The 27,377-nt window shown below is 36.5% G+C and overlaps 1 protein-coding gene across 1 annotated transcript in view; it reads left to right on the plus strand.

The window, feature by feature from the left end:
* The window catches only part of LOC128234850 (fibrillin-2-like), a 40,439-nt gene extending 13,793 nt beyond the window's left edge, over nucleotides 1-26,646 (plus strand). Inside the window, exons 14-48 of the mRNA XM_052949393.1 lie at nucleotides 1,095-1,262; nucleotides 1,513-1,641; nucleotides 1,877-2,002; nucleotides 2,399-2,527; nucleotides 3,980-4,096; nucleotides 4,322-4,573; nucleotides 5,598-5,726; nucleotides 5,980-6,105; nucleotides 6,491-6,625; nucleotides 6,852-6,977; nucleotides 7,564-7,821; nucleotides 8,063-8,179; nucleotides 8,470-8,592; nucleotides 8,883-9,008; nucleotides 9,306-9,431; nucleotides 10,228-10,485; nucleotides 10,801-11,061; nucleotides 11,894-12,010; nucleotides 12,518-12,775; nucleotides 13,091-13,351; nucleotides 14,191-14,307; nucleotides 14,818-15,072; nucleotides 15,607-15,870; nucleotides 16,284-16,565; nucleotides 16,697-16,726; nucleotides 16,908-17,020; nucleotides 17,177-17,244; nucleotides 17,704-17,861; nucleotides 18,204-18,315; nucleotides 21,489-21,644; nucleotides 21,951-22,132; nucleotides 22,732-22,799; nucleotides 23,150-23,200; nucleotides 23,470-23,513; nucleotides 24,967-26,646. Of these exons, the coding sequence (XP_052805353.1) occupies nucleotides 1,095-1,262; nucleotides 1,513-1,641; nucleotides 1,877-2,002; nucleotides 2,399-2,527; nucleotides 3,980-4,096; nucleotides 4,322-4,573; nucleotides 5,598-5,726; nucleotides 5,980-6,105; nucleotides 6,491-6,625; nucleotides 6,852-6,977; nucleotides 7,564-7,821; nucleotides 8,063-8,179; nucleotides 8,470-8,592; nucleotides 8,883-9,008; nucleotides 9,306-9,431; nucleotides 10,228-10,485; nucleotides 10,801-11,061; nucleotides 11,894-12,010; nucleotides 12,518-12,775; nucleotides 13,091-13,351; nucleotides 14,191-14,307; nucleotides 14,818-15,072; nucleotides 15,607-15,870; nucleotides 16,284-16,565; nucleotides 16,697-16,726; nucleotides 16,908-17,020; nucleotides 17,177-17,244; nucleotides 17,704-17,861; nucleotides 18,204-18,315; nucleotides 21,489-21,644; nucleotides 21,951-22,132; nucleotides 22,732-22,799; nucleotides 23,150-23,200; nucleotides 23,470-23,484 (5,213 nt within the window). The 3' untranslated portion in view covers nucleotides 23,485-23,513; nucleotides 24,967-26,646. The remainder of the gene's footprint in view (nucleotides 1-1,094; nucleotides 1,263-1,512; nucleotides 1,642-1,876; nucleotides 2,003-2,398; nucleotides 2,528-3,979; nucleotides 4,097-4,321; nucleotides 4,574-5,597; nucleotides 5,727-5,979; nucleotides 6,106-6,490; nucleotides 6,626-6,851; nucleotides 6,978-7,563; nucleotides 7,822-8,062; nucleotides 8,180-8,469; nucleotides 8,593-8,882; nucleotides 9,009-9,305; nucleotides 9,432-10,227; nucleotides 10,486-10,800; nucleotides 11,062-11,893; nucleotides 12,011-12,517; nucleotides 12,776-13,090; nucleotides 13,352-14,190; nucleotides 14,308-14,817; nucleotides 15,073-15,606; nucleotides 15,871-16,283; nucleotides 16,566-16,696; nucleotides 16,727-16,907; nucleotides 17,021-17,176; nucleotides 17,245-17,703; nucleotides 17,862-18,203; nucleotides 18,316-21,488; nucleotides 21,645-21,950; nucleotides 22,133-22,731; nucleotides 22,800-23,149; nucleotides 23,201-23,469; nucleotides 23,514-24,966) is intronic.
* Nucleotides 26,647-27,377: the final 731 nt, after the last annotated feature.

A 27,377-nucleotide genomic window follows, 5' to 3' on the forward strand; every position in this document is an offset into this window, starting at 1 on the left:
TTTACAGCTATAATTATAAACAGCATGCCAATTGTCGGATATTTTGTTGATACCCGAATACTAGATACCATCGGAATGTTAGTATCTGGACAACAGGGGTGAGTTGTTTTGACATACCCCTTTGACCACGCCCCTCACCCCAATTTTTTAAAAGAAAATCCCAGACTATTGACTAATGGTTGGGGAACTAATACAAATTATAACTTATAAAAAATGATTTTTTATTATATTATCTTTGAAGTTATTTTTTCTAAAAAAAAATTATTGGTAAGTTGTCATTAATAACAGTTCCCTCATCATTATTAATGGTGGGAAGGGGTGTGGTCAAAGGGGTGTGTCAACAACGCACCCTGCCCCTGTGATCTGGACATCAACAATAATCTTTACTACTTTTCAATACTGAAGGAGATTGCGAGTTAACCGTGGAAAGGGCGAGGTGAACTCGTGTCATTGTAGTGTCGCTGTACAGTACACACCCTTTATTATGCCCCCTTTTGAAAAAAGTGGGGTATATTGTTTTGCACATGTCGGTCGGTCGGTCGGTCGGTCTGTCTGTCTGTCGGTCGGTCGGAATACCAAATGGTTTCCGATCAATAACTTGAGAACGCTTTGACCGAGGGACCTCATACTTGGTATGTGTATTGGTCATCACCAGCAGATGAACCCTATTGATTTTGAGGTCAGTGGGTCAAAGGTCAAGGTCAGTGTGACCTTTACATGAAAAACGGTTTCCGATCAATAACTTGAGAACGCTTTGACCCAGGAACCTCATACTTGGTAGGTGTATTGGTCATGACCAGCAGATGAACCCTATTGATTTTGAGGTCAGTGGGTCAAAGGTCAAGGTCAGTGTGACCTTAACATGAAAAACGGTTTCCGATCAATAACTTGAGAACGCTTTGACCCAGGGACCTCATACTAGGTAGGCTTATTGGTCATGACCAGCAGATGAACCCTATTGATTTTGAGGTCAGTGGGTCAAAGGTCAAGGTCAGTGTGACTGTAAGCTGAAAAAAGGTTTTCTGATTGTCCATATTTTTTTAAGTCCTACTATGATTGCCAATAACATTAACCACAGTATCCATCATATATAGGTGAAGACTGTGAGCTAGACGTTGACGGCTGTGAGACGGACCCGTGTTCAGTGGGGCGTGACTGTTCCGACGTAGCGGCAACCGACCATAAGGCCAACCCTTCTCTCAAGGCGTACACGTGTTCCCCGTGTCCAGACGGATACTTAGATGTGGACGACAAATGCCTAGGTAAAGATGATAAAAACTTATATCACATTTTCACGTGATCTTAAATATACAAAACATTTTCTACTGTCATGTGACGATTAGTGAAAACATTTCCGAACTTAAAAAAAGTCAGTAATTAATTTTAGAGTGGACAAACGGAAAATATAATAAAAATTAAATTGACTACATTATTCTAATAAAAGCTACATTTAAGTGTTTTACCTGTTTTGGTATCATGACAACATGTTTTGGGCTGTATGTTTTATCGTAGATGTCAACGAGTGTACCACTGCCAACCCGTGCAGCAGCAACTCCGTGTGTGTGAACACAGAAGGCAGCTATAGATGTGACTGCAATGCCGGCTTCCGGTTATCATCCACTGATAGAAACGTCTGCAATGGTATGTTCCAACTAAACCTTAAACTGAAATTGTATTTATTTATTTTTAAAAATAATTTAAGCAAATGTTTCATGTTTTACTAGTTGGAATGGAGAATGCAACATACCGGAACGTTATTGTACAGTGAAAGGCCTAAATTACGAGCATATATCTCCAATGCCGGCCACTGCAGTTATCTTTTCGATTTACACATTTATTAAACTAAAAACAAATTAGTGAACTTGAACTATTTCAGATATTGATGAGTGTTCGGAATCTACTTCCGGTTGTGCGCAGATTTGCACAAACACCGCGGGCGGATTCAACTGCTCCTGTGTTCCAGGCTATACTCTGGACGCCGACGAAAAGGCTTGCACTCAGGGTGAGATGTCATTAACCGTTGTCATATTCAATCATACAAAAACCTAAGACAATCAGTATTTTACTAGTTACGAAACCTAATGCGACAGTGAGTTATTTTTAGCTTGTGTTATTTAATCAAGTATTACATGCTTTCCGGTGATTTACAGAGATTTATCGTCGAAATAAAATATCAACAAATCACTGTTTGAAACACAGTGTTGTGTGTTTACGTTTGGTGTCCACGAGAAACAAACAACTATCCTCTATTTGTTTACAAAACAATGTATTGCTCATGTAGTTTTAGGTGACTGCATTGAATGTGTCCTACATTTGAAAAAAAAAACAAGACTATAATTCGATTCATATCAATTAATTTTAATTTTAATAAAACCTGTAACTAACATGTATTCCACAGACGCGGTTCCCGCGGCAGGATGTAACATCACCAACTGCTCCCGAGCGGAAGGATGCACACTGGTAAATGATACAGCAACATGCTTCTGTGCGGCTGGCTACCAGCTTCAACAGGACAACTCCTGTACAGGTCAGTGGGAACCAGACCCTGATTCTTGTTCTAAGCTGAACGTTGAATATCATTTGGGCATTTGGGGAAAGTTTATTTGAAAAGTAAATGACTGGCTGAGACTACTAGAAGTATATATCAACATATATTAGCTCCCTCGCATATTATTGGGATTTAGTTTTAACGCCTATAACTGTGTTCTTCCTAATCTTTACTAATTTATTGACGTCACGGGGAAACACAGCGTCAGTATGGGATAGGTTTCAATGCTGTTCCACGGAGAGTCACGAGTTCAAAATGGACCAGCCAACATAATTATTGTAAATTAAAACCATAAAATATGTTTGATGAAAAACAACCTATAGCTATATGAACAAACAATAATATAACCATTAAAGAAAAAAGAAACATCAAGGTACCTAAAGAAGTATGTCTCATACCGTTAATACGAACTTTTGGACACATTAAATGAATATTTAATATTTTTTTCCCAAACTCGAAGGTTACGGTTTTTATGACTTATTTTTACGAACCTTAGGATCCGATTCATCAAAGCTCGAAACAAAATTTTGAACGGTGCTTTGCTGATTTAAAATTATCTGATATCGAATAAATGTCTAAACTTGAAAAGTCAATGACAATGTATTACATATAAAATTATCAATGACATAATGTAATTACTGTTTGTAACACAATAATGCAATAAGCAAGGCCTTATAGATTCTAACTGTCGTATTATCTAAACTAATATAATCTACCTACTTTATGAAAACAGTGTAAGAATGCTTCTTTTGTTATAGAAATTATTTAAACAAAACTATACAAAGCAATATGGTTGTTTAAAGAACACAGTCACGTGATATGCAGATTTCGTAGAGACCTTGTGTGCGCTAATTTTAGAATTTCGGTTTTGTGGCATGTTTTATATGTCGTGTTGACCTTAACATCACCTTTAGCTAAAAATCGGTTTCCGATCAATAAATGAAGAAAGCATAGGTCCAGGGACCTTAAACTTTCTCGGCAGGTTGGTCATAAACATGATATGGACTCTCTTGATTTGAGGTCATGGGTCAAATGTCAAGGTCGTGGTGACCGTATGTTAAAAATCTGATTCCGATCAATATCGGAAGAACACTATTGCCCAGGGACATCAAACTTTGTAGGCAGGTTTGACATGACCAGCAGATGAACCCTATTGCTTTGAAGTGACTGGTCAAGGTCGTTGTGACCGTAAGCTCTAAGTACGCTTAGGCCTAGAGACCTCGAACCTAGTAGGGGACCCTGAAACATAGCAAGCACCTTAATTATTTTGACGTCAGTTGGTCAAAGGTCAAGGTCGTGGTGACCTTGAACTACAAACCCGTTTTGTTCAATAACTGAATAATGCCTTTATCCAGATACCTCAAGTCATTCGCGGTGTATTTGATGCTTTGCATCAAAATAAGTATTGTTATCTATTTATTTTCATTTCAGATATAAACGAGTGCGATTCCAACGCATGCTCACAGGAATGCGCGAACACAGTCGGCAGTTTTACGTGCAGCTGTTACCCTGGATACCGTCTAGCAGACGACAAAACCTCGTGTACAGGTATGCTTAGAGTTGTCATTTTGGAGTTGAAATCTAGCATTTACATAACTTAGAGATGTATGGATATGTAGGTATTTCATTTATTATTTTTCACTAATGAACGTTTATGCATCACATTTGATTTCGATTAGAAACTAGAACTTAAACCAAAGATGGGAATAACATCGTTTAAGCAGTATCGTCCTGGAAGTTTAAACTCAAGTCGTCTATGCTTCATCATTTCAGCCTGTACATTCCCCTCATATGGTACGAACTGCGCGCGCACTTGTCAATGTGGGCGTGGCTCCCTACGCTGTGACCCTGTCAGAGGGTGTGTCTGCAAGGCCGGATGGACAGGTGTCAACTGTGACACGGACATTGTCGAGTGTGTAACACCAAATGTATGTAATGACGTCAACAAGGTCTGCACTAATACGATTGGTTCATACACATGCACGTGTCGTCAAGGCTACACCAATGAGAATGGAGTCTGCGTCGGTAAGAAGCTGTATACCATATTTAAAGTTCTGAATCTTTGCTCATATTCAAACTCTATCTATGTAGCCGTTGCTCGTGTATGGTATATTGGCGCTGTGAAGTAAACGTAGATACACTATCGTTCGTTTGATTCTGCGCCAACTCATTCGATAACTAAACATTGGAAAACATGATTTGTTCAAATCTCTTAGTAATTGCTATTGTGATTTTGTGATTGTCCGTCGTCAGTCCTCGTCCACCGTCAACATATTCCTTCAAACAACTTCTCCTGCTAAACCGCTAGGATAGTTTCAACCAAACGCCACAGGAATGTGTCTTTTGTGGTACTCTGCCAAATAACTTCAAAAAAGTGGCTCCATGCAGAACTCTGGTTGTCAGGGCAACTAAAAGGAAAATCTTCTTCTCAAAAACCGCAGGCCCGATTTTCAAATAATTTCAAAGAAATGTTTCTAAGGTGACCCTGTATCGAATTCCTTCACCCCCTTTTGATTAAAAAATATGGTCGCCTGGGGCGGGGCTTCTTTTCACTACATGTCTGTTTGGATAACTTTGAAAATCTTCTATTCATTGGCGCGATTGTTGAATATTTTACATAAATCGTCCTCATATGAACCTTTCATTCAAATTATTGTTATAATGAATATATATATTTTGTTTTATATAATTATGTTATTGTTTTATAATCATTGAAGATATCACCTTCATGAACTTATTCACAGTAACAATGTGCTCTTATGTGACAAGTTATATTTCCAACTTAATTATTCTACGAGTTATTGCCCTTTGTAAAAAAAAACAGACTTGTTTTCATGCTTGTATACGCCCGTTTAAAAAAGGTACGTATATACTATTTTCACCTGCGGCGTACGGGCAGGCGGCTGTGTGTTTGGGCGGACGGCGTCCAGCAAATTGTTCGATCAATAACTTTAGAACCCTGTGTCAAATCAGGTGAGCGATATAGGGCCATCGTGACCCTCTTGTTACAAGGATTGCTTATATATCGTATTTATCTTTCTCCATTTAGACGTCGACGAATGCGCGTCTGACATATTAAACACGTGTCAGCAGACGTGTACGAACAACGTGGGAGGTTTCACGTGCTCTTGTACCAGTGGTTACGTCATCAACAGTACTGACATCACAAAATGTGTTGGTAAGCGTAATGTACAGTTTTTAGATATTGAAAAGTATTTTTACTGAAGTTTATTCTTATAAACAACATTACTGAATTTCATCCAATTTTGTATTATCGATTTTCACCGTGCAATGTTGTATACATGACAAAATACTCGTTCTTTTCATTTTAGATCACATAAATACAGAGTAAACAATTCACGTAGGCAATGTTTCCAGAAAAGCCTTATTAAAAATTGAACGGTGTCTAATAATATTCTTATGTTGTCCAGACTTCGATGAATGCACGGCCGGTGTGTCAGGCTGTGAACAGAAATGCCAAAACAGTGTTGGGAGGTTCAGCTGTGAATGCTTTTTCGGATACAGACTTAATGCGGATAGAAAGACTTGTATCGAAGGTTAGCACAGAAAAATATGTACACAATATCAGTATGCGTCTCCATTTGTAGAAAATACCGACTGAAATGTTTAAGGTTTAAATGTTTCAAAGTTTCTGAACTCATACACGCACAGTCGTCTCATATTCAGTTTTCAAGTATCTGAATTTCTACTTAAACTGCATCACAAGTGTTTGTTTGTTGTTTGTTAACTAGTACTGCATGGCTTTGAATCTTTTTAATCAAGCGAATTATCTCCCATTTATTTTAGACGTTGAAACAGTTACTAAAGCGCATTTGAACAAGTTGTACAAATCAGCGTGCAACACAAAATATGAATTATTAGTAATAAAGTATTCATAAGAGACATCAGTTATCGATGATAAGAGAACCGGTATATTTCCAGTTGAGAACGTGTGCGCCACTGAGTTTCCTGATAACGGATGTAGTCAGATCTGCCGCGCCGACCTGCAGACACAAACCTACGAGTGCCGCTGTAACACCGGCTTCCAACTGGGAGCTGACCAGAAGACCTGCATAGGTACGTACCATGGGATGCAGAAGCAGCCTTACCATTTAGAAATACTGGGATATGTTTAGGTGAAAATACTTTAACCATACTTTCCCGAAAAACAGCAATCCAAATCTTAGTCATTTGGACGGAACCTGTCTCATTTGTACAATACAAACGATATATCGTCTAGCGGTTTTATATTTGGAATGAAATAACCATTCATTTAAGTTCTACAGAAACAATTCTTTTGCAGACCTGAACGAATGTACCTCTGCAACACTTAACTTGTGTACCCAGACATGCCTGAACAATGATGGCGGCTACGTTTGTCAGTGTGAGACCGGCTTCAAGTTGGAGAACGACGCGAGGACTTGTGCAAGTAAGAGTTGTACAATGTTGGAGGGTGTTATCTTTGTCCGTCTATACTGGGAACATAATGCTTTAACTGTCGTGTGGATTATCTGACAGCTAGGCTAGGTATGTATTGAACGCGCTGTCCATGACAACACAGTACGACCATCATCATCATCATCATCATCATCATCATCGTCATCATCGTCATCATCATCATCATCATCATCATCCTCATCATCATCACCGCGAGTTGATCTCCGAGTTGATCCCTTGGTCTGACCTTCTAGTGCATATGTGATGCATATAAGAGATCAACTCGGGGACCCAATCGCTCTGCACAAGTAGCTCGATTGCTCGGAACAAAGTCCACGTTTATGGCAAGTGTATAAGATATTCATACATAGTATAACCTTCAATGCAGTGTTTTGTCTGTTAGTGCTTACACTCTCATCGAGTTGTATTTCTGTTAAGTAATAATAATGTATTATACAATTTAGATTTATTTTACTGCGCATATATCTAACTATTAGACATGTGTGTTATTCGATTTGTTTGAAACTTAATAACATTACGATGACGATACCAATCACGTAATAATTCCCTTTTTCCAGTATGTGACGCGTACCACTACGGTGATAACTGCGCACTGGGGTGTAACTGTGGTGTTGGAGCGGAGCGATGTGATCATAAGACTGGATGTGTATGCAAGAGCGGCTGGACGGGCGAAAAATGCGGCGCGGACCAGGATGAGTGCGCGACCGGAAGTGATGATTGTAACGGAAATAATGAGATTTGCGTGAACACCCCGGGCTCCTTCCAATGTGAATGTGAATCCGGATATGAGCGTGATGGTTCGAACAACTGCGTCGGTTAGTCAAAATATCATACATAAATTTTCTGTGAATTAGCATAATTAAATCTTACTTTGGAACCCGGCGTACGCCTAAGGAGAATTTTTGATTTTATTTTGGTTATAATTTCGTATCTAGTATGCAACAGCGCAATGTATGTGCATGCTGATTCATATCCGCTTGCGTTACAGTTTTAAACATAAATGAACATTTTATAGAAAAAATAATAACATCAATTTGTATTCATTTCATTTTTCAGATGTGAACGAATGTACGGCGGGTACGGGCGAATGCGCCCAAAGCTGTACGAACACGCCGGGAGGATATGCATGCAGCTGTAACCCAGGTTTCGTTGCCTCCGGAAATGCTTGCAATGGTAATGGTGAATTCGGCTTCTCAGTGAAGCATAAGATATCATCGAGCAATTGTTATTGAAAGTGAAATATTTTAATAGTATGAACACAAAGTTAGTAACGTAATTCGTTAAAAAGAAATATATATCACCTTTGCTTCTAAACTTGATGGTTTATTCGTCAACTTCTAATGTTTGGCCAAATCCCTTTTTTATAAACCTCTTTTGCGGTTTTTCGCTGTTGAAAGCTACCTGAAAAACTGTAGAATATACATTTGATTAAAACATCAAGTTTGACTTTTGTTTTGTTTTAGACATTAACGAGTGTGATGGTGTGAACAACTGTAGCCAGGTGTGTGAAAACACCGTCGGCGGGTATCGTTGCTCGTGTAAACCAGGCTTCGTCCTTGACACCAGCGACAGACGGACGTGCTTAAGTAAGTATGGCTTATCAGTAAACACATGCGAATAAGCAAGATGTGCATTTGTAAGAATTGGTTTTGCTCTAGTATTAGCAATCGATCTTGACGACTGTTAAGTATTGAATGACTCTTCCGCCATTGGTGAAGTTAATAGCTATTTCGTGAGAAATTTATTTTCATTTTGAGTCAAGATTAGGCAAATAAGTTGAAATTCTTGCTTCATTGCATAAATGCTAAGGCTTTCTCGATGCAAACGTAAATTGAATAAGATAAATACAAACGTACTTCTATATTTCTTTTTTTAGTTTCTGAAGTATGCCAAACGAACCCATGTAATGCGAACGCCGACTGCGCCGTGGTTGGTGGGGTTGAAACCTGTGTCTGCAAGGCTGGATTTACCTTTAGCACAAATTCAAATACATCCTGTGAAGGTGCGTTTGCAAAAAAAACGCGTGTTTTGGTACTATCAAGTAACAGAGTGACGTTTATATACTTCTTGAACATGCGCGCATGAACTGAATATTTTATTTGAATTGGATATTGTACATGTCACCAGTAATGATAATGTTGGTGTTTTGGGGTTTGTATTATAGAAAATTATCAATGTATAATGATTATTGTAAGTAACGTTGTACCAACTTGTTTCATTTAAATCAATAAAAGTATTGGTTTACAATAGTGAACTTCAACGAGATAAATTATATTAATTTTATGATTCTGACATTCAGACATTCTTGAGTGTGGCCAAACCACGGCCGTGTGCAGTCAGGGTTGTGCAGAACTTGCCGGAGGGTATGCGTGTTACTGTGACCAAGACGGATTCCAACTGGATGCTGATCTAAAAACTTGCATAGGTAAGTATGAGTGTATGAGTGGTCTTATTACCATATAAACCTTATGGACACTCAAATCAAATCAAATAATTATGTTATACTGTATATGTCTTGCTGTTGCTGTTGCTGTTGTTGATCTCCTTCTTCTTCTTCTTCTTCTTCTTCTTCTTCTTCTTCTTCTTCTTCTTCTTCTTCTTCTTCTTCTTCCTTCTTCTTCTTCTTCAGAAATCTTCTTCTTCAGAAATCTTCTTCTTCTTCTTCTTCTTCCTTCTTCTTCTTCTTCTTCTTCTTCTTCTTCTTCTTCTTCTTCTTCTTCTTCTTCTTCTTCTTCTTCTTCTTCCAGGCACATTTTTAAAACAAGTTTGAGCAATTGATTGACACTTGATACATAGCAATGTAACATTATACACCCTGCAATGATTCAAACTCTGGGCCACTTTATTTAAGAGTGTTCTCCCCTTTGATTATTTTATGAAATAAATATAATCCTGGTACTAACTCAAAAACTGCCTTATTGACTTGATTGAAACTTGGACTATAGATAGATAGTTATGTAAAATTCTGTACTGTGAAAGAATTATAACTCTGAGGCACACTATTGCACAGTTATCACCCTTTGATTAGTTGTATTATGCAAACTTTGTCAAAACACTTGCTAAAAAAATAATTTGAATTCATTGAAACTTGCATCTTCAAAGGTAGTGAGGAAGGCGGCGCTTCAAAAACAGCATTTCTAGTTCACACATACATTAATATCAGTATTTTTTTTTTAAATGTAGTTGATAAAAATAACGCATCTCAATACATTGCTTGTCAGATTGTGATGCGGGTTATTGGGGCGGCAACTGTTCTGAGACGTGCACGTGCATAACTGCAAACAGCAAGGCTTGTAACCGGACAAACGGCATATGCACGTGCAAATCTGGCTGGGAGGGAAGCACATGCGAATCGGATATCAATGAGTGCGACAACTCGTCTGTCTGTCCGGACAACTCGCAGTGCCGAAACACGAACGGATCTTTTGAATGTAACTGTAACTCCGGATATGTCGCCACCGCTGACGGAACTTGCCAGGGTATGTTCATATGATAAAATTTCAAAAACTTGCAACAAATATCTCAAGATTTCTGTGTTTACTCATACATAAATGTCGCTACACGATTGGGCTAGATTGGAAAGATTAGGTCACATGGACAACATGTATAAGCTATACACGTTTGCGGATCTAGCAGGGGCACACGAGCCTCTGCCGCCCCCCCCCCCCCCAGGTTGCCGGCAAATAAATTTTAAACCACTTTTTTTAACTCTATCTGATATCTGAACAATTAAAACACTGATAAGAGAATAAAAAATATTTAGTAAATTATGTTATATATCTTCTTTGCTGCAGTATGTCCACCCTACAGTTGGGGTTTAAACTGCGCCGAAAACTGCACGTGTAACGTGACGAATACCGCAAATTGCTCCAACGTAAATGGCACGTGTGCGTGTAATACAGGCTGGAGCGGCCCCACGTGCGATACGGATGACAATGAATGTTCCAAGCCAGATATATGTGAAGACGTGCTCAAAACGTGCACGAACACAGCTGGGTCATACACATGTGATTGTGCTGCCGGTTATACCATCAATAGTGACGGCGTCTGCGTTGGTACGTTATATTTTAAAGCAGCAAAACAGATATGACTGTCGACAATGTTCATATACAGCAGCGTTGACAGGCTCATGAAAAACATTATTTACGACTTAAATTACACTCTTATTCAAAATCAAAACTTACACATGTATAACAAACATAAATTGTGAGTTATAAGTCTTTAACTACTTACTAAATAATGCATGTATGGAAAAACCATTTGACTGATAACAATATTGTAACCGTGTTATTAATAGCTGAAAACGCAAAAATATTAAATGATTGGTGAGTGCTAAAAGATTTACTGTGATTTACTTCCGTCTCGTAAGGTAGAACTACCGTGTTTTCTGCACCTTTCTTTCAAATAAATTCGATATCCTTTATATGAGCCATTGTTGTCAACATTTATTCAACCTTTTTGGTATACAAATGTATTTACACAAATTGTATTAATTGTGGTAAATCTTATTTTGGAGTAATAATACATCTTTATTAAGCTTATTTCATTCAGCCATTTTTTTTACGTTACCTTGATTGTATCGTTTTTTGTGATTTTCATACAGATAATTTCCTTTCAAATTCCAAAAACTCTAAAAATTGTAAATGTTAAAAGCCTTATCCTATAATCCTGTTATAAGCAAGTTAGACGTTACGAGAATTTTTTGTCTGTGAATTAGTTTCACACGAGAGGCAACAACAGAAACATACTCGCGCGTAATATCGTGCTGACAAACCTGAGTATTTAAATGCTGCTTAACATTCTTGTAAATTCCTGAGAAGACGTAAATACGTTAAAACAGAATGATTAAAAGTAATGAATTAACGTAAGCAAAACTTCTCGTTTCAGATTTAGACGAGTGTTTGTTGGGAACGGACAACTGTTTACAGAAATGTACAAATATTGCGGGATCTTTCGAATGTGGCTGTTTCGCTGGGTTTTCGGGCACCAACAACTCGTGCACACGTAAGGCTTATTTTGTTGAGAAATCTCATAAAAGCTATAAAGCAATCATACTAGTTTAGTGATAACAGAAGATGTTTATCATTGTCAAAATGACAAGATGTCCAGTTGTCATTCAAACTCTGGGCCACTTTATTTAAGAGTGTTCTCCCCTATTATTATTTTATGAAATAAATATAATCCTGGTACTAACTCAAAAACTGCCTTATTGACTTGATTGAAACTTGGACTATAGATAGATAGTTATGTAAAATTCTGTACTTTGAAAGAATTATAACTCTGAGGCACACTATTGCACAGTTATCACCCTTTGATTAGTTGTATTATGCAAACTTTGTCAAAACACTTGCTAAAAAAATAATTTGAATTCATTGAAACTTGCATCTTCAAAGGTAGTGAGGAAGGCGGCGCTTCAAAAACAGCATTTCTAGTTCACACATACATTAATATCAGTATTTTTTTTTAAATGTAGTTGATAAAAATAACGCATCTCAATACATTGCTTGTCAGATTGTGATGCGGGTTATTGGGGCGGCAACTGTTCTGAGACGTGCACGTGCATAACTGCAAACAGCAAGGCTTGTAACCGGACAAACGGCATATGCACGTGCAAATCTGGCTGGGAGGGAAGCACATGCGAATCGGATATCAATGAGTGCGACAACTCGTCTGTCTGTCCGGACAACTCGCAGTGCCGAAACACGAACGGATCTTTTGAATGTAACTGTAACTCCGGATATGTCGCCACCGCTGACGGAACTTGCCAGGGTATGTTCATATGATAAAATTTCAAAAACTTGCAACAAATATCTCAAGATTTCTGTGTTTACTCATACATAAATGTCGCTACACGATTGGGCTAGATTGGAAAGATTAGGTCACATGGACAACATGTATAAGCTATACACGTTTGCGGATCTAGCAGGGGCACACGAGCCTCTGCCGCCCCCCCCCCCCCCAGGTTGCCGGCAAATAAATTTTAAACCACTTTTTTAAACTCTATCTGATATCTGAACAATTAAAACACTGATAAGAGAATAAAAAATATTTAGTAAATTATGTTATATATCTTCTTTGCTGCAGTATGTCCACCCTACAGTTGGGGTTTAAACTGCGCCGAAAACTGCACGTGTAACGTGACGAATACCGCAAATTGCTCCAACGTAAATGGCACGTGTGCGTGTAATACAGGCTGGAGCGGCCCCACGTGCGATACGGATGACAATGAATGTTCCAAGCCAGATATATGTGAAGACGTGCTCAAAACGTGCACGAACACAGCTGGGTCATACACATGTGATTGTGCTGCCGGTTATACCATCAATAGTGACGGCGTCTGCGTTGGTACGTTATATTTTAAAGCAGCAAAACAGATATGACTGTCGACAATGTTCATATACAGCAGCGTTGACAGGCTCATGAAAAACATTATTTACGACTTAAATTACACTCTTATTCAAAATCAAAACTTACACATGTATAACAAACATAAATTGTGAGTTATAAGTCTTTAACTACTTACTAAATAATGCATGTATGGAAAAACCATTTGACTGATAACAATATTGTAACCGTGTTATTAATAGCTGAAAACGCAAAAATATTAAATGATTGGTGAGTGCTAAAAGATTTACTGTGATTTACTTCCGTCTCGTAAGGTAGAACTACCGTGTTTTCTGCACCTTTCTTTCAAATAAATTCGATATCCTTTATATGAGCCATTGTTGTCAACATTTATTCAACCTTTTTGGTATACAAATGTATTTACACAAATTGTATTAATTGTGGTAAATCTTATTTTGGAGTAATAATACATCTTTATTAAGCTTATTTCATTCAGCCATTTTTTTACGTTACCTTGATTGTATCGTTTATTGTGATTTTCATACAGATAATTTCCTTTCAAATTCCAAAAACTCTAAAAATTGTAAATGTTAAAAGCCTTATCCTATAATCCTGTTATAAGCAACTTAGACGTTACGAGAATTTTTTTTTGTGAATTAGTTTTCACACGAGAGGCAACAACAGAAACATACTCGCGCGTAATATCGTGCTGACAAACCTGAGTATTTAAATGCTGCTTTATATTCTTGTCAATTCATGAAAAGACGTAAATACGTTAAAACAGAATGATAAATAGTAATGAATTAATGTTAGATATTAACTAAAACTTCTCGTTTCAGATGAAGACGAGTGTTTGTTGGGAACGGACAACTGTTTACAGAAATGTACAAATATTGCGGGATCTTTCGAATGTGGCTGTTTCGCTGGGTTTTCGGGCACCAACAACTCGTGCACACGTAAGGCTTATTTTGTTGAGAAATCTCATAAAAGCTTTAAAGCAATCATATTAGTTTAGTGATAACAGAAGATGTTTATCATTGTCAAAATGACAAGATGTCCAGTTGTCATCTTTACACGTAACCCTCGCTATATCATTATAATTTACCTGGCTACCAAGGATGGGAATATTCAATAAGTTTATATGAATAGACTGGCTTCCGACAAAGAGGATATGCAATATGTATATATGAATAGACTGTCTACCAAAAATGAGGATATTCAAATGGTTTATATGAATAGGCTGGCTTCTGAAAATGAGGATTTCTATACGTAATATATGATTATAAGTATCGTAAGTCCTGATGCCTTGTGTTCTATTGCCATCTCTCCCGGCAAAGCACTCTGTTTTCTATGAAATGGGGGATACACGAGTGCGTTATTTATTTAAACTTATACATAGACAGCCTCTTTTACAATTATATATCAATGAATAAGTAGAACTCAAATTGATTTATTATCTCTTGCAGAGTGCACAAATAACACGTATGGCGTGCAATGTAACATGACGTGCACGTGCGAGGCTGCCAACATGGACAGATGTGATCCCCTGACCGGATGTGTGTGTAGCGCCGGCTGGGAGGGCGTCGACTGTGCCACGGACGTCAACGAATGCGCGCTTAATACGGATAACTGTACCCAGGACTCGACGTGCACAAATACAGACGGGTCTTTCGAGTGTCCCTGTAATTCAGGATTCTTCAGCAGCAATGGACTCTGTGAAGGTGTGTAGAACTCTATCTTCAGTAGTTTAGGAGAAAATTACATCAGTGTTTAATAATGTATCGTGTACTATGACTTACAGCCTTCTTTTATAATGTTTTTTTTGTAATATATAGACAGTGCATGTGCAGTTAATAGGCTTATATTGTTGAGAAATCACTTAAGATCATACATGGCAAATTATCAGTTTAGTTATAAAAAACGATGTTAAACATTTTCAAAATGACAGGTTGCGAATATTAGTGAATTAAAAATCATTATATTAAAACCATGCGACTGTGTTAGGAAGCTGTACATACTCTATAGCAGTAGCATAAATACTCTGTTGGGCGTGCAGCTATATATGACCGTATATGACAGTTTACTCAGAAGTTCAAAAATAATCAGGTTTGAATCTGTTAACTGCAAAATGACTATTTCATCTATGACGTGTCTTTGAAAGGAATTTCATTTCGATCAGTTCTCTCAATTCTAACAGTTAATCGTGTAATGTTATGTTTACAACTATAATGTTTTGCAAGGATTTTTCATTTTAGCCTGTACCGGAAACACTTTCGGCGACAACTGCACTAGCTCGTGCGATTGCGTCGGCAATAACACATTTGACACGTCACAGTCATGTAACCACGTGACCGGAATTTGCGAATGTAATGAGTTCTGGAATGGTTCCCGGTGCGAGGTAGACATTGACGAGTGTGCGATGGAAACGGACACCTGTGTGCAGAATTGTACAAATATTCCGGGTTATTTCGAATGTGGCTGTTTCGCCGGGTATTCAGGCACCAACAACTCGTGCACACGTAAGAATTATTTTGTTGAGAAATCTCTTAAGATCATATATGGCAATCATATTTGTTTAGGTATAAAAAACGATGTTTAACATATTAAAAATGACAGGATGCGAATATTAGTGAATTAAAAATCATTATATTGAAACCATGTGAGTTAGTAATGAAACGGTACATACTCTATACCAGCAGCATAGATCCTCTGTCGAACGTCTAACTATATGACAGTTTATGACAGTTTACTCATAAGTTCAAAATTAATCAGGTTTGAATCTGGTAACTGCAAAATGACTATTTCATCTAAGACGTGTCTTAAAAGGGAAGTTCATTTCGATCAGTTCTCACAATTTTAACAATAAATCGTGTAATATTATGTTTACAACTATTATTATGTATTGCAAGTTTTTTTTTTTTCTTCAATTTAGCCTGTACCGGAAATACTTTCGGCGACAACTGCACTAGCTCGTGCAGTTGCGTTCACGAAAACACAAATGTGACGTCACAGTCGTGTAATCGCGTGACCGGAATTTGCGAATGTAATGAGTTCTGGAATGGTTCCCGGTGCGAGGTAGACATTGACGAGTGTGCGATGGAAACCAACCCTTGTCCACTAGCGTCAAACAAATACTGTCACAACACTAAGGGTGGTTTCAACTGTTCCTGTCTGCTGGGATTTACGGAAGAAGGGGAAGATTGCGTTGAGACAGGTTTGAAATGTGATGTTTGTCTATGTCGGTTAATTGTTCCAATAAATTGATTGTTTAATATAAGATATCGCTCAGAGTGCTTCATATTTCAAGTGTTTAATGAGGTACTCACCGTGTATCTTTAATTTCAGCTACCACAACCACTGCAATACCTGATAACCGTAAGAAATTTTACTTGTAGTGTTCTCTTTATTTAGATTGAAAGAAAAAGTATTTAATAACAGTATGCTTATTTAAAAAAAAAACGTGTTATGAAGGTACCTACTTTAAGGCAATATAAGTAAGAGTCAGTCTACTTAAATTTGGATTAATCATAAAACAACAACATATATCTTCCAACAGAGGACGGTGTTCGAATCTTCGTGGTATTACAAGTTGATGACAACTCCCTTGACGGCCTCAACTTCAACGTTCAGTTAACCTTTAATGAATGGGCCGGATACGTCGCTGAATCGGTAATACTGAGAGTAATGAAAGTATATCAGTCGAAAAAGACAATATCTAAGTGCGTTTTGTCATGTTTTATCTTCCAAATGAAATAGTCTTTGTTTTTATATGGAATACGTTTTACAACAAATGGCTGATTGATCTGATGTTGTTGTTCTTTTCAGTTGAAGAACTTCTATGCTGAGTACATGGGAGATAAGATAGTTAACGTCATTGTCACCGGCCTTAGACGGTAGGATTAAATGAAATAATTAAAGGCACAACTTGTATCATAACAACTATACTTCAATACATGTCGATAATAATAATTAGTGTTTAAACTACCATTTGCATCAATGGAATCGACGGAAAGATCACATTAATCAGTTAGGATAGCTCTGACAACCAAAATCATGAAGTAGATTACTAATCAACCATCTTTCCATGTGGTAACCATGGTAACCATACGTCATCAAACATTAGGTTTATCATACCGGCATTTGAAAGACCTAGTCCCCATTTATCCTTTAAGCATGATCACCGTAGGCCTGTAGCTCCAACGGGAGGCCTCTAGTTTGTTTTAACAGTGTTATAATTACGTTTATTACGTAAACTAGTGATTGCGCAGGTATTGTGATAAGCCTTTATAATCAATTGTTCCTAAACTCGGCATGAATTTAACCTTATACACCATACAAATCTCCGTTTACAGCGGGAGTCTGGAGATTAACGCTACAATAGTGAAGAAGGACAATACAGACTCCGATCAGACATTCGTGGAAGCGACGTCAGCGTTAACGTCAAATACCAACCTTATCGTCAACAACAAAACATACGTCGGGAAAGTGACGGCCATCGATGGCACTCAGGGTAAGCGCAAAATAACGGTGAATCATTGAATTAAAGGCAAATTACATCGTACTAAGATCCTTTTGTCGAAATGTTCTAAATGTTCATTTCTTTAGATATAATATTGTAGATATTTATTTGAACACTTTATGCAGCTACAATTAATTGTAATTCTGCAAAAAACAACAAGAAACAAGCGAATGAGAACTGAATTGATTTAAAATGTCAAAACGAAAGTGTACTAAAACCTACGTAAAAATAACGTGTCGTATATGCCCGTTAAAGAATACGCGTTAACTACGACAGTTGTATTCATTCATTTTTATACTCGTTAACTTGATGTATCATTATCGTTGTCTTCAGTTGACCCCACCAAGGGCCCTGAAGCTCTGAAGTGTGAAATTTTCCTTCTTGACAAGGGTCAGTGTCCGGAAAAGCATGAGTGTGTGGTCATCGACTCCAACCCCATCTGCCAGTAAGTGGAGTTTTGATTCGAATTACAAGGAGAACTCGTGAAATCAAATCAACGTGCTGAAAGTACTAATGTTAGGGAACTCATTAAATAACTAAAACACTTCAAATGGATGAACAATGAATATTTAATGATGAATTATAGGACATTTTTTAAACTATTTGTAACGACCACCAAAAGCAACAAAGAAGGACAAACCAGTAACAACTGAAATAACGATTGCACATTGTACTTTCAGGGAATATCCAAAATAACGTAGATTAGTTTTCAATATAATCCCCACATTTTAACAGCTATGTCATGTTAAGTGCTGAATAAGAAGAGTATATGTACACGGTTAAAAAAAACCTACGTTTTTTTATCTTGCCTCGTGCAGTTTTACAAAAGTAATCTTAAACAGTAATGTGAAACATTAAAATCCCAGAAAAAGAATTATGTCCAAAAGTTCACAAAATGTGTGCACGGATCCTGGAATGTTTAAATGTCTATAGACTTTAAACTATCCGCAATATTTAACACATACATGAGCACAATCTAAATCTAACTCTTTCAAAAATTATTCCCACAAAAAGTTGAAATGTGTTCGTCACAGATTAAATTAAATACAATAGTTTAGGAAAGTTAGTAAAATCTAAATAACGACTGCTTTCCAAGGAAACATTAATTTTATCAATTGCTAAGATCAGTGAAGTGTGTCCTTATATACCAACAGGATGTTCCAGAACACACTACAGACATCCTTCAGAACGTCCTATCGAATTATATCAAATATAGATCTTGTTTATTCTTAATGTTTATACATGATATAAATAGAACCTTCTAGAACATCTAAAAACAACAACCGATAAACACATTCTAAAAATAATGCAAGGGGTAAAACATAGCTTATTTTAATAAATCTAGGTCACATGGCAATGTAACTAGATATTTAACCATTGACGTATTTGGTATAAAACATAAACATGACAATAATATACTAATACCTTTTAAATGATACAAACTCTGTATGGGGTAACCGATGTTAATGCTAACTTAGAGATAGTTTATTTGTGGGTCGGATTCATAAAGTATATAGACTTCTTGCAGTGTCTACCTCAAACTTAGAGATAGTTTATTTGTGGGTCGGATTCATAAAATATATAGACTTCTTGCAGTGTCTACCTCAAACTTAGAGATAGTTTATTTGTGGGTCGGATTCATAAAGTATATAGACTTTTTGCAGTATCTACCTCAAACTTAGAGATAGTTTATTTGTGGGTCGGATTCATAAAGTATATAGACTTCTTGCAGTATCTACCTCAAACTTAGAGATAGTTTATTTGTGGGTCGGATTCATAAAGTATATAGACTTCTTGCAGTATCTACCTCAAACTTAGAGATAGTTTATTTGTGGGTCGGATTCATAAAGTATATAGACTTCTTGCAGTGTCTACCTCAAACTTAGAGATAGTTTATTTGTGGGTCGGATTCATAAAGTATATAGACTTCTTGCAGTATCTACCTCAAACTTAGAGATAGTTTATTTGTGGGTCGGATTCATAAAGTATATAGACTTCTTGCAGTATCTACCTCAAACTTAGAGATAGTTTATTTGTGGGTCGGATTCATAAAGTATATAGACTTCTTGCAGTATCTACCTCAAACTTAGAGATAGTTTATTTGTGGGTCGGATTCATAAAGTATATAGACTTCTTGCAGTATCTACCTCAAACTTAGAGATAGTTTATTTGTGGGTCGGATTCATAAAGTATATAGACTTCTTGCAGTATCTATCTCAAACTTAGAGATAGTTTATTTGTGGGTCGGATTCATAAAGTATATAGACTTCTTGCAGTGTCTACCTCAAACTTAGAGATAGTTTATTTGTGGGTCGGATTCATAAAGTATATAGACTTCTTGCAGTGTCTACCTCAAACTTAGAGATAGTTTATTTGTGGGTCAGATTCATAAAGTATATAGACTTCTTGCAGTATCTACCTCAAACTTAGAGATAGTTTATTTGTGGGTCGGATTCATAAAGTATATAGACTTCTTGCAGTATCTACCTCAAACTTAGAGATAGTTTATTTGTGGGTCGGATTCATAAAGTATATAGACTTCTTGCAGTGTCTACCTCAAACTTAGAGATAGTTTATTTGTGGGTCGGATTCATAAAGTATATAGACTTCTTGCAGTGTCTACCTCAAACTTAGAGATAGTTTATTTGTGGGTCGGATTCATAAAGTATATAGACTTCTTGCAGTATCTACCTCAAACTTAGAAATAGTTTATTTGTGGGTCGGATTCATAAAGTATATAGACTTCTTGCAGTATCTACCTCAAACTTAGAAATAGTTTATTTGTGGGTCGGATTCATAAAGTATATAGACTTCTTGCAGTATCTACCTCAAACTTAGAGATAGTTTATTTGTGGGTCGGATTCATAAAGTATATAGACTTCTTGCAGTGTCTACCTCAAACTTAGAGATAGTTTATTTGTGGGTCGGATTCATAAAGTATATAGACTTCTTGCAGTATCTATCTCAAACTTAGAGATAGTTTATTTGTGGGTCGGATTCATAAAGTATATAGACTTCTTGCAGTATCTACCTCAAACTTAGAGATAGTTTATTTGTGGGTCGGATTCATAAAGTATATAGACTTCTTGCAGTGTCTACCTCAAACTTAGAGGTAGTTTATTTGTGGGTCGGATTCATAAAGTATATAGACTTCTTGCAGTGTCTACCTCAAACTTAGAGGTAGTTTATTTGTGGTTCGGATTCATAAAGTATATAGACTTCTTGCAGTATCTACCTCAAACTTAGAGATAGTTTATTTGTGGGTCGGATTCATAAAGTATATAGACTTCTTGCAGTGTCTACCTCAAACTTAGAGATAGTTTATTTGTGGGTCGGATTCATAAAGTATATAGACTTCTTGCAGTGTCTACCTCAAACGCAGTAAAGTGTTACCTCCCTTGCATCTTTCGGCGACAATGAACGAGCGATGTTCTGATTTGTGCGCTCCACCCATCCATCTTTGCCTCTTTCCACGACAATTACCGCGTTACTTGTTTAGATGTATGTTTAAAGTATCCGTTTCAACTCGCCGCTTTGAGAACTGTGTTTATATCCTGTAACAAATCGAAGGTTTGAAAGAAATATACGGGGTGTATATTCTTGAATTCCTCGTTGCAGGCCTGTACAAACGGACGATAATCTATCCCTGATGTTAGGTCTCGGACTGGGGATTCCATTGGGGCTTCTATCAGCAGTTGTTATAGTCGTGGCTATTGTGTACGTCTACCGTACGCGTTGTCGTAAACGATTGTCCTCGGATGGCGACTACGACCGGTAACGGAAATTTTTAATGACTATATCTTATACCAATATAACTTCTTAAACAATGAAGTTATAATACCTTGTACCAATATAAAAAAAATAATAGAATTTTTGTTGTTAAGGAGTTTTGCCCACACGTATGTTCGTTATTCGCAAATTTTGGGCATAGTAATGTTTTTAGTACACTTTAAATTCGGGTTGTTGTTCTTTTATCAAAAGGGTAAATGTTTCACAAAGTATTAAATATAACTCATTGTTTTCTGGAACGTATATAGTATGAACGCAGTCCTGAAATCAGTTTTGTTTCTTCATCGTCAGAGAGTCATTTAACCAAGGATTCTTCCCGCGGACCATGCCGGTGAGGGTCAACACGTGGGGCCGTCGTGACCCTTTTTCCGGTCCCAAGCGGTGGGATGACGAATCATCCTCTTCGTTCTCCGAAGATAAAAACCGCCGGGGCCGCCCGAAGGATTCCGATAATATCCGGACTGAACAGTACAGTAAGTTACCATTATTTCTTATTAAACAAAGCTATAACAACTCGTTCCACTAGAACTGTTAGTATTAATACTTTATAATCAACACTGTTGCTGATAATTGTTATTCTGAAGACAAAAGACTTACCGATAGTTGATCATACTTTTACAAGTACATGGCAAAAGAAATTGACATTGTTACAGAATAGCTGTGTATTTACCATAATAACTTCACTTATTAAATGTTTATAACTTACATAAACCAAGGGCTATAACACACGAACGAATAATGTTAAGAGTCATGATGCTTAAATATTTTTTAAAAAGTCATATTTTTGTCTTACATTCGTTCATAAAAACGAATACTTCTTTTTGATATGTGGTATTTTTTACGTTGATCTTGACGTCTTATGTTGACACCAGCTCACTCGAATGATTGCCTTATAACATATGGTGGTGGGAGGAGGGGGTATAAATTAGCAGTTTATCTAACCATTTACAGCTTTGTATTTTAAAACAAAAACAAACAACTAAGAGAGATCTTCGGCAATCGGCAAAGTTTGAGTTTTATATATCATCATTATTATACTTATGGAAAATAAACTATGAACCTTGAATTTCAGTGTATGACAATCAACAGTCCAATTTCTCGTGGGATTTCCTGTACAACTACATTGGTCCAAATGAAAGTGTAAGACGAACTATTCCTTTAGAAGAAATATGAAATTATCTTGTATTGTGATTTGGGTATTATACCAGGGATGAAAGAAGATGTATTATTTGTGAAGAATAAAATGTTAATGCAAACGAATATTTTTAAAACACGCATACCTTAAAACCCTAGTATTACTCTTATCTTATTGTATTTAAAAAGATCGCCACGTATATTTTGCTTTGCAATGGAGTGACACAGCCATGCCGACCAAGCCAATAACTCTTCAAGTACACTTCAAAAATAAAGATATTTGTTAACGTTAAGCCCATTTGCATCGAAAATATAAAATATATACCACATATATTTCAATCAATTTCTTCTTGCAGTTTCATATACGGCGGCCACATGCAGATCCAACACCCCATCCAGCCTATACCGTAAGCAACTAACGTGAACACCAATCCCAGTCAATAATTATTGTTAATTAATGAACCGTTGGCTTTGATCACAAATAATTCGGATAAAAAAATAACCCATGAACAATACTTATACCATGCACAACTGGAGTGCTAGGATTAAAATGTGGTAAACTTTGTAGATAAAATTTATAATTAGAATGACACACGATTCATACAGTCTATATAATTTAAAATAATAACAACGGACATTCAATTCATATAAACTATGTTGATGTTTTATCCTCCAGCAACCAACCCCTTGAAGTCGGCTTTGTTAAACAATCAATCATAGGTAAGAACTTATTTTAGCTCGACATTTCGAAGAATAAGGAGGTTTTACTACTCGATCCGAATATGGCTTTGGCGTCCGGTTTTAAAGCTGCACTCTCACAGATTGAACGTTTTGACAATTGTTTTTATTGTTTGTCTTGGGACGAGCCAATTTATGTGAAGATGCATGTTAAACATTCATACAAGACTGCTGACAAAAAAATACAGATTTTTCTGTTTAAGTTCAAAACTTTATGTTTTATGCATTTTTCTTAAACTGTTATTAACGCTTTAAGCCATACAATATTAGTTTTCGAACAATAATATGAAAATCTGCGATCTTATATTTTGTCAGCAATCTTTTATCACTACTTTGCAGTTATTTGCGCACAAATTTGCTAATTCCACGACAAATATTAAAATAATGTAAAAACGGTAAATCTGTTAGAGTGCAGCTTTAAGTTGGGAATTTCACTCACTGATAACTCCAATACCCTTTCTTTAATTAATTAATACCTCACACAGTTGTTCAGGACCATTTTTAAATTGATTAAATAACTCAATAGTATCATTAATGCACATTATGGCCCCTGATTGACTTAGGTTAAAGTTTTAGGGCACATTGTGCCTGGTTAAAGATTAAAGGCGAGTTGGGATTTTCACTAATTCCTTCCATACCTTTCATTAAATTCACTTGACAATTCACATTTTTGTTTATTGCCATCACTCAATTAGGTAATATAACTCAATATTAAACCGGAATACAGAGTATGGCCCTTGATTGGCCCTTTTTTCTTTTCTTTTTATTATTATTATTTTTGACAGGCACACTTTTCAACCAAAGTAAAACCTGGTTATTAAAATGATATACACCGTTGTAGGGTTAAAGTCAATAACCGTTTGGTACTGAATTGCTTTAGTTAGGGTTGACACATTGTGATCAAACGTGGTTTGAAGGAAGTCATTATTGAGGACTTCCATGGGGTTGCATTTGGGGCCCCAAGGGTCAAAGTAAAGGTCACTGTTAATAAAAAATAGAAAACAAAAACAGTTACTGAACCTCACAACGAAGGATGAAGTTTTTATCTGAGTAATTGAAAACCCTGGTTCGTCACATTGTGAAGTTTGTTTACTTTTTATTTTGTCATTTTAATGCTTTTGTCATGCACATATTACATCATTATTGTATTCATTTCTAAGACAAAGCGGTGTGTAGTCGAGCGCTCTGTCCTACGACAGCTCTTGTTTAAAACATTTTCAATACAAAAGCTGGGATATAATTTTGTAGACTCTGCATTAAGTAGAGGACACCAAAGCTATAATAGAACTGAATGTTTCTAATTAATTGAGGAACTCTTGGGTGCTTATTAAGTTAAGACCGGAATAAGTAAATAGCATTCTCATTAGGAAACTTAGGAAACAATAGCAACTGTCACATGCTAGTATAATAAAGCTTATCCCACTTTGTATTACAGTGCCAAATCCAATGTGTGACCAATAACAATGACCCGGAAGTACATGTCACGTGATTCTATAATTTAAATAACGATGACGTCATTGTGTGGACGTTATGTCATGGGCTTTCATAGAAGATCGTCTTCCGCATGATATCCCTACGTGATTTTTCTTGACACTTTAGATTTATGAACATATGTTAATGACATACCTACATAGATACATACATATAATTTATTCAGCATTGAATGTTACAACATTTATAGCCATGAGACATAACATATGAAATAAATCATGTACAAATCATCGTGAAGAGCAAATACATAGCCAATAGAGAAGTAGATTATTTAGTGCCAAATTGTGCTTAACATTATTAAGTTCTCGATCGTAATACAATGCATGAAATAAAAATTTACTAATATTTTGCACAGTTCTTCTGTGTCGGTTGACATAACTGTAATGAGTTTTTGTTTTGTTGGCCAATGGCAAAAATATGGTTTTAGGTATTCTTTTCGTAAATTGTTATATTTGGAATAAACCAAGAGGAAATGATGTTCATTTTCGAGGACATTCATGTTGCTAAATGTACATATTATATCTTCACACGCTCAAAAATGTGATTTATTGGAAGTTGATTGTTAAACATGGCTATCGAATGCTTTCATATACAATCATAATACTTTAATTAGATAAAGAACACACCAATTATATTCATTATTAAGTGTTGCATACGTATACAGTGATTATTTTCATTTTAATTGTTATTGTTAGATACATAGTTTTTGTTAGAGAAATGTTATGGGAATATAAATGCTCAATATAGAGTAGAATAGTGTATCTACAATACATGTATATTATATTGTTGCAATGTGACACGAAGTGTACGAGAGTTAACATATCAGTTAATACACAATTCCAATATAATGTTTACAGCTTCTAAACTGTGATAATTTTAAACATATGACATAATTAACCAGACCTTTCAGGCTACATGGCTTACAACAGTCCCGATTTTTTACTGCAATTGTCAGATTCAACTAACGTATTCCAATATTCTCTGAACCTGTCCTATGGTATCAGACAAAATGAATGAAGATTTACAAAAACCATGTACAAGCTAAGATTGAAAGTCACAGGTGTGCACACATGACATGTACCTGTTTTTTACCCTTCATATTAGACCTCCTTGGAAAAGATAACTCGATGAATATATAGGGGACATTATTAAAGGACGCTTTCTGACGACCTGTATCACGTCTCATATATCCTGCTAACGGATATTGTTTTGAATTAAACTTAAAATGCAGAATTTTATATAGTATTGAAGTGAAGTCCTCAACATACGTAGTAAAAGGTTGATCTGTTTCTCTTGTACATTCCGTGTTTTACCATGACCAATGTTAATCAATGCCTATTGTCAGGTCAAAGTGTTCGACATATATTTTTACAATTATGTGATAGTGTGATTACGTTATATAGATTGTTAAAGATGTTTGTAATATGTCAGTTTGTATACATTCCATTGGTTGAACCCGTAAATAGACAAATATTCAGTATAAAACTGAAAAAATAGGATAATTGTAAATTAATTTTGTTTCATTAAATGAGATATATAAATATATATAAATGTCTTCGACTTTAGCACAAGTACGTGTATTTTGTTTCATAATAAATATTCATTACAGGAAAATTGTCGACAATAAAATTTCTTACTACATTTACATATAATCATAACCGGAATAACAACAATATGCTCCATCGTTTAGCCGCTCTGATCAAAGTCAGTGCCCTCGATACAGAGCGTCTGAAGACACTGATCATAGTCAGTGACCAATATACAGAGCGTCTGAAGACACTGATCATAGTCAGTGACCATAATACAGAGCGTCTGAAGACACTGATCAGTGACCCCAATACAGAGCGTCTGAAGAAACTGATCATAGTCAGTGACCCCAATACAGAGCGTCTGAAGACACTGATCATAATCAATGACCTCGATACAGAGCGTCTGAAGACACTGATCATAGTCTGTGACCACAATACAGAGCGTCTGAAGACACTGATCAGTGACCCCAATACAGAGCGTCTGAAGACACTGATCAGTTACCCCATTACAAAGCGTTTGAAGACACTGATCAGTGACCCCAATACAGAGCGTCTGAAGACACTGATCATAGTCAGTGACCCTAATACAGAGCGTCTTAATACATTGATCATAGTCAGCGACCCCAATACAGAGCGTCTGAAAACACTGATCATAGTCTGTGACCCCAATACAGAGCGTCTGAAGATACTGTGCAGAAATAATTGTTCGCGTCGTCAGCGTGAGGCTGGTATCATTAGAAAATAAACAAACATGGCGGCTGTTGGAATGTCAAATACTGCGTTTGCATGAGTTAAGTCAATGCGTGACCTGGAAAGGTAGCTTATA

This window comes from Mya arenaria, chromosome 5 (assembly GCF_026914265.1).
Source record: "Mya arenaria isolate MELC-2E11 chromosome 5, ASM2691426v1".
Taxonomy (NCBI): domain Eukaryota; kingdom Metazoa; phylum Mollusca; class Bivalvia; order Myida; family Myidae; genus Mya; species Mya arenaria.